The 8,301-nt window shown below is 44.4% G+C and overlaps 1 protein-coding gene across 1 annotated transcript; it reads left to right on the top strand.

Moving 5' to 3' along the window:
- Positions 1-462: 462 nt before the first annotated feature.
- On the top strand, positions 463-1,089 carry LOC149197071 (uncharacterized). The gene has a single exon (XM_089408545.1). It carries the CDS (start codon positions 463-465, stop codon positions 1,087-1,089), a length of 627 nt encoding a protein of 208 aa, XP_089264671.1.
- The last annotated feature ends 7,212 nt before the right edge of the window (positions 1,090-8,301 follow it).

The raw sequence follows: 8,301 nt of genomic DNA, 5'->3' as shown, positions 1-8,301 counted from the left end.
AACATCTGTGCCCCATCCCTCCATCGTGCACATCGATGATGTTCATGGGCTGGACTGCCCCCCACTATCCCCTGCGACCCTGAACCTGTTTGCAATCCTCGCCCTCCTTTGACGCGCCTCTCCCCCAGCTCCCCCACATCCCCGCTCCGCCTAGCTTTACGCCCATCCCTGGTACTCCTCTTCATGGAACAATACCCTATACAAACCCTCATCTCCCTGGTGGCCCTTTGAACCCTAGTGGTTCTAACCTTAACCCTAGCATGTCCATCCACTCGGGATGTTATAGATCCCAAATCCCGACCCCCTAAATCCACCCTATCCACTCAACAGACAGTGAACCAAGGCATCCGCGGGCTGATAAAGGATTATTCGATAGCCCGATGTAGAAATAATCACAAAAAAGGCAGGTGTCTTAGGGCTGGAGACAAATATATAAATCTTGCTTTGGGTGAAGATCTATCGATGGGCAAAGTTGATGACACCACCAAGAAGGTCTTGGTCGGCCGCGTCCATGGGTGGAACTACACTGTCGAGCGGCTTCGGCTTTGGACAGAGGAAATCTGGGGTTCCTTACTAAAAGACCTGTCCATCATCTGTGTTCTGGCGAGGGGATGGTTTGCCCTACGATTTCACCGGGAGGAATACATGGATTGGATCCTATCCAGGTTCTGGCACATAGAACTGGTGCCTGTGTTGCTGAAGCGATGGGATCCACTATTTGATCCAAAGAGAGAACAACACGGGGTGGGACCAATCTGGGTTCAGTTGCCGGGCCTTCCACTGCAATACTGGACCCCTACCATCTTCAAGCGAATTGGGAACGCTCTGGGCACCTATCTGGATCATGATCAATCTTTTGAATCGACGAGGATCATGACCATGGCTCGAATTTTGGTACACCTGGACACTAGGGCAGGGCTGGAGGAGAAGATCACATTGCAATGGCATCACTTCGCGTGTAGGAAAAACCTTGACTACAAAGGTGTGCCATTTTGGTTTAGATGTTGCCATAAGGTCAGACATCTCTACAAAGATTGTCTTCTGCTTACATCTTCAAATCTAGCGGCTAAGGGTTCAATGCACATATAATTTGAAGAACCGATGGTGGATGTGCTACCCTTAGATCCGGATCGCACAAAGGAAGATGCGGGGAACACTGTTCAGACCTCCAGTGCCTCCCAGATGCCGCCTCCATCTCCTCCTAAGACCAGATCCCAATCTATGATGGAAGCAGCTCCTTCATCAGGTACTAACTCTCCCCCCTGTTCCTCTGCTCTGCATTTTAATCATTTATCTGTCTCTATGGATTCATCTGCACTCTCCCCTTGTTTAATTACTTCCCCCATTACATGTTCGATTGAGCCTCTGATACCAATTTTCTCCACTACCCCATCGATTATATCTGGTTTGGACGGGTCTCCACTGCCATCTGCACCCACTCCCTCGGGCTCCCATGCCTACAATCTCCGCCCCCGAAGGCAAACCACCCCCCATGCATTGGGCCTGGGTATCACACCCTACCTTTCTGACCATAAGCCCACCAGAGGGTGACCATCCAAATTAGCCAAATCCATTAAAATTGTAGGGGATGATGTTGCCCAAGGTCGACAAAACACCATTGATTGGGTGCTTAGAGTAGCAGACACCCTTGCTAAGGTTCCCCGATGAAATGGCTCTCCTTCAATTGCAGGGGCTTGGCCAGCCCCCCTAAAAAATTGGCCCTCAAGAGACTCTTGAGTAGCGAACCCTGTGATATTATCTTCCTACAGGAGACCTTGGGGTCTTCCGAACTGATCATTAAAGCCCTCCTGGGCATCATGCCTGGGTGGCACTTTCAAGCTCTGGATGCTGCAGGGCGGTCTGGGGGACTTGCCCTTGGGATCAACCCTCGAACCATCAGGGTGATTTCCTCATGGGGAGGTCATGGTTTTCTTGGTATGGATCTCTTTTCAGCTACATTGGGCAAACAGATTCGTATAATAAACATATACGCCCCCAATCAAAATTGACTGGACTTCTGGCAGTGGTTTCTGGACAACCCGATGATCACTCCCTCAACCATATTGGGGGTGACCTTAATTTTTCCATTGGACATGAAGAATCCTAGGGTCATCACTCACAACTTGATACACTCTCGGATCAGCTGAGCTCTTTGCTGGATTAGCATGGCCTCATTGACGTTCCTATGAATAAAAAGATGCCTACTTGGCATAATAGAAGGACTGGTGAGGCAGCCCTGGGGAGAAGACTTGATCGATATCTCATCCATGAAGACCTTCTGGTTACTCTCACAAACTACAGACAATGGGTGGGCTCAGGTGGCATATCTGACCATTCACCTATATACTTGGAATTGGCAGGATCCATAACCAAACTAAGAGCTCCATTCAAGTTTAATTCGTCTTGGTTAAAGGAACCAGACTACCTCAAGATGGTCTCTGACTACTGGAAATCCCATCCCCTTTCAAGTGAGCAGAGGAAAGTTGTAGGATTTTGCAATAACTTGTACAACCTCAAGTGGCTTTCCATTGATTGGGCCAAAAAGAAAAAAGCTAGGGAGGAACTTGCCATATCTGCCTTAGAAACCCAGATAGCCTTACTAACGGATGAACACAACAGGGGCTTTAACTCCATGGAGTCAAAATTGCAACTAGTGGAGCTGGAATCCCAGAGATCTAAGATCCTACTGGCCCGGGAAGAAACTTGGAGACTCAAAAGCCAGGCCATCTGGTTACAGGCTGGGGATGGCAACACTAAATTCTTCCACAAATTTTCCAATGGAAGAAAAGCCAACAACACGATTTGGCAGATGCCCTTGGATCAGGGATTGACGACAAATACTCACTCTCAACTGTCTCAGTTGGGCACTGCTCATTTCAATCAGCTGTTCAAATCCCCTCCAGGTGCTACACTAGCTGATATTATCTGCATCGCAGGGTACTTTCCCCGATTCGTGGAACCTGAAAGGCTGGAGGAGCTCAATAAACCTGTCTCTTTGGGGGAACTGGAGAGCACTTTGAAATGGTTCAAAAGAGATAAAAGTCTAGGGCCAGATGGATGGCCAGTGGAGTTCTACCTCACCTTCTTTGACATCATTGGACCTGACCTTCTTGCTGTAGTTGAAGAAAGCCGTATCCTGGGCAGAATACATGAGCCTATAAACTCCACCTTCATAGCCCTCATCCCCAAACTAGACTCTCCTCTATCCTTTAATGATTTCAGACCTATATCCCTCTGCAACTGCCTCTATAAAATCATAGCTATTTGTATCAAACCTATCCTATCAGATCATATCTCCCTGGAATAGTTTTCCTTTTTACAAAACCGTCAAATTCATGAGGCCATTGGCATGACACAAGAGGCCCTCCACTCTATCAAGCTAAAGAATCTCAAAGGAATGATGCTAAAAATTGATCTCTCAAAGGCATTTGACCGGGTCAACTGGCTATATCTCCGGATGTTACTCACTCATCTGGGCTTCCCCCCAGAATTCATCTGATGGATCATGTGTTGTATTACTTCGGTTTCCTTTGCAATTTTAATTAATGGATCTCCCTCTCACTCCTTCCGAGCTGAGGGGGACTCAAACAAGGATGCCCCCTATCCCCCCTACTATTCCTATTGGTCATGGAAGGACTCAGCAGAAAGATTGCCTCGGAAAAGAGTGCAGGGTGTCTCAAGGGACTCAAAATAACAGACCAATGCACACTGACTCACCTCCTTTTTGTTGATGACATCCTCATATTTCTGGATGGGGGCATACAGGACATAAATACCTTCACAAGGATACTGAGGTTATTCAGCTCTGCCACAGGGATGGAGATTAATCAGGTTAAATCCACCATCTCCCTATCAAGATGTACTCAACAGGAAACCAATCTTGCTCTTCAAAACTTCCCTTTTCAAATTCAGTCCCTGAAGGATGGATTGAAGTACCTGGGATTTAGGATAAAATCAGATGGATACAAAATAGCAGACTGGACTTGGTTGATCACAAAGATAGAAAGAAGATTAAATATATGGAGCCACAGACTACTATCTAGGGTTGGCAGATTGGTGCTTATTAAATCTGTCCTCGAAGCCACACCGGTTTATTGGATGTCCCTGGCCTGGATCCCACAAGGAATTATACAAAGGATACAGAGAATATGCTGCAATTTCTTATGGAAAGGGAATAAAGAGGGAAAACTATATGCTTGGGTCAAATGGAGCAGCATTGCTATCCCCAAAAAATGGGGTGGGTGGGGATTAAAAAACTTATCTGCCTTCGCCCAGGCTCTTGCGGCCAAACTGGGATGGCTTCTCCTGAAGCAAAGGAGCCTTTGGTCATAAGTGATCATTTACAAATACATCTGGCCGATCCCAGTGTAGGATTGGCTAAGACTATCATCTTGGAACAGGAAGGGTATTTCTGTCATCTGGAGGGCAATGTTAAATACCCTCCCCACTATTAGAAGGGGACTCACATGGAGGATTGGCAATGGTGGGTCTGCTCGTATTGGGATAGACCCTTGGATTGGATGCGGAAACTCTCACTTACTCCCACCGGACCTGATTGTCAACCTGAACCAAAAGGATATCTACTACATAACACATATATGTAGGTTTTAACCCCGTACAAAAATTACCTGCATACGAATTCTAGAACACAGAAAATAAACAATGTGAGAGCATAACACATAAAACACATATACACAGAGATTTTCCCCTGGATCCCAAAACCGAGACTACCAGCTTGATTTTTCATTATGTTCCTTTCAATGTTATAATACATATGTATACATGCCGAAGCATCCAATACCATGTACCGAAAAACCATTGTGTCCAAAACCATGGACCGAAAACCATTGCATCCAAAAACATGTGCGAAAATCATGCACAAAACCATAGGTGGGTCCGCCCAACCTAACATAGGTTCCAAAACCAAAATTTTCCGAGGTGCTGCCCTGGACACCATAGAGTGGGGTTACCTGCACCTCTCAAACCTCCTGTGACCCCCCGGTTAACTATGTTGGATGGTCGTGGAAAGAATATAACACAACCCAACATTCTTCCACTTGTTGTTTTCTTTCCATAGGAGGCCACAAGAGAGCTTAGTCATTTATCTAGACCTGCAATGCCCATTGTTTCTCTACACCAAGAGAACTTCTCAGAGCTCACAGATTTTGTCATTGCATCTGCAGTATTCTTCAAAGTGTCCACCTTTACCAGGAACATCTTTTTATCTTCTATCAGATCCCTCACAAAGTGATACTGAACATCAATGTGCTTTGTCTTTGAATGATATGCAGGGTTCTTTGCTAAGAAAATTGCACTTTGGCTATCACAATCTATCCTTATAGCTCCTTGTACTAACCCCATACTTGAACATAATATCTGCAACCAAACTGCTTCCTTGCTTGCATGAGTGGCTGCCATGTATTCTGCCTCTGTAGTTGATAGTGCCACTACAGATTGTTTCTTACTCATCCAACTGACTGCACCTCCAAATAGGTTAAACACATACCCACTTGTAGATCTTCCCTGATCCAGATCTCTAACCCATTTTGCATAAAAAAATCCACGAATATCCAACACTCTGTCCAATCCCAGTCTTCCTTAGTAGCACAAACCATAATCACTAGTGCCACGCAAATACTTGAAAACCTGCTTCACTGCTGTCTAGTGCTCCTTCCCTGGTTTTGACATAAACCTGCTCAATACTCCCACTGCATGTGCAATATATGGTCTAGTACAGACCGTTGCGTACATCAGGCTACCGACTGCACTTGCATATGGAACAAGGGACATGTCCTCTTCCTCTTCTTGTGTCTCGGGACATTGTTCAGTAGATAACTTTACACCTACAAGAATAGGAACCTTCACCGATTTACTATCCTGCATATTAAACCTCTGCAATATTGTCTCGACATACTTCCTTTGGTTTAACCAGAGCTTCCTCTTTGTCCGATCTCTTTTAATTTCCATGCCCAAAATATAGTTTGCAGCACCAAGATCTTTCATGTCGAATTTGGAGGACAAATGGGTCTTCAAATCCTAGATAATTTCTTTGTCATTTCTAACCAGCAACATATCATCCACATATAAGCCCAAATAAATAACATGGTCACCAATTAATTTAAAATACACACAATGATCTGCTTTGCTTCTAGTGAAGCCAACTCCCCATATAAATGTTTCAAATTTATGATACCACATCCTTGGTGACTGTTTTAACCCATACAGAGACTTCTTTAACTTGCATACTAGTTCTATCTTACCCTTCACCGCAAAGCCTTCACGTTGCTTCATGTAGATCTCCTCTTCTAGGTCCCCGTGAAGAAACGTTGTCTTCACATCCATCTATTCTACCTCAAAATCAAAAGCAGCAGCAACAAATAAAAGTAATCTAATAGAAGTTACCTTGGCAACAGGAGAAAAAATATCACCAAAATCAATTCCCGGCACCTGGGAATAACCTTTTGCTACCAACCGAGCTTTGTATTTCTCCACCTTTCCTTTTGCATTTGTCTTCTTCTTGACCACCCATTTGCTGCCAATGGGTTTCCTTCTAGCCGGAAACTCCACCAGATCCCAAGCCTCATTTTTGTGCAAAGATGCCATTCCATCAACCATGGCCTCTTTCCAGAGTTTTCCATCCTCTGAATATACTGCTTTCTTCACAATTCTAGGATCATCATCAGTAATAGATAAAGCAAAATTTGAACAGAAAGCAGATGGACTATACCTTTCTTGCTGCCTTCTTTCTCGAACTGATCTTTTCACACCCGGAGTTTGTGGCTCTTCATCTTCTGATTCCTCCTCTGCTGTAGAGTTTGATTCCTCCTCTTTTAGCTCAAGCTCTATCTTCTCAGGTTACTTTGGTTGGACTTCATGTTTAATAACATCTTTCACCTCTCTAAACACCACTTCTCGGTTGTACAAAACCTTCCTTATTACTGGGTTCCAAAGCTTATAACCCTTTAAACCATCCTTATACCCAATAAAGATGCACTTTTCAGATTTACTATCCAACTTCGTTCTTTTCTCATTTGGAACATGTACATATGCGTCACATCCAAATACCCTCATATGTGAAAGAGAGGGCTTCTTACCAGTCCATACCTCTTATGGAGTCTTATCCTCCAACGCTGATGAAGGTGATCTATTGACCAGGTAACATGCTGTCTCCACCGCCTCTGCCCAGAATTCCTATCCTAACCCAGCACCATTGAGCATGCTTCTTGCCCTTTCCGTCAACGTCTTATTCATTCTTTCTGCAACTCCATTTTGCTGAGGTGTATATGGAGTAGTCTTTTGCCGTGCTATACCACACTTCTTACAGAATTCTTCAAATTCCTTACTGCAAAACTCTCCACCGTTATCTATCCTCAGCACCTTTATCTTCTTCTCTATCTCGTTTTCCACCAGAGCCTTAAATTCTTTAAACCTGTCAAAGACTTCAGATTTCTTCTTAAGGAAATATATCCATGTATTCCTTGAGAAGTCATCTATAAATGATACATAGTAAATAGAATTACCCAGTGATGGAACCTTCATAGGTCTAAAAACATCACTGTGCACAAGCTCTGATATCTGTTTCGCCCTCTTACCACCAGAGGGGAAACTCTCCCGATTCTGCTTCCCATATACACAATTTTCACAGAAATCAAAACCACATCAATACCAGTGCCCCCCGAACCATCTTGCAGGTATCCTTCTCGAACACTGCTTTTACACCTGCATCATCCAGCTTGCTTACAGAAATAAGATTTCTGTCTAATGCAGGAATATGTAGAACACCCGCAAGTGTTCTAACCCTTCCACCTTGCAACTTCAACTTTACTTTTCCGTGACCAACGATTCTAGCATTCCTGTCATCCCCTAAGAAGACATCACCACCATCATATTTCTCATACTTGAAGAACCAGTCTCTATGGGGAGTGAAGTGAAAGGATGCACTTTAGTCAATCAACCATGCCTCATGATCTACATGTGTACTTGAAGAAGCCAAGTACACATACCCACCTTCATCTGAGGTGGTTTTCACCTATGCAGAAGGAGCATCATCAGATCCCTTTCCTTTATCAGGAGCTTTAGATTTACGGTCCCTTTTGTAGTGTCCTTCCTTTCCACATTTTTAGCACACCACCTTTATAGGTTTTCCTGGAGATTTATATCTCCCACTCAATGACTTATTTTTGTTTTTGTTTTGGGACCGTCCTCGTATAGACAAGGCATCGCCATTCTGGCTCTCCATATTTTTCCACCTCATCTCCTCCGTCAGCAAGGATGAGACTATTTCATCAAACTGCAAGGTAG

This window comes from Pinus tabuliformis, chromosome 2_2 (assembly GCF_031772625.1).
Source record: "Pinus tabuliformis cultivar Carrire ecotype Pingquan chromosome 2_2, CPIR1, whole genome shotgun sequence".
NCBI classification, from domain to species: Eukaryota; Viridiplantae; Streptophyta; class Pinopsida; order Pinales; family Pinaceae; genus Pinus; species Pinus tabuliformis.
This window is presented reverse-complemented; position numbering and strand designations above follow the sequence as displayed.

Bases quoted from the DNA above. Each gene is read 5' to 3' on its own strand.
- LOC149197071 (XM_089408545.1), top strand. From the start codon at position 463: ATGGGCAAAGTTGATGACACCACCAAGAAGGTCTTGGTCGGCCGCGTC.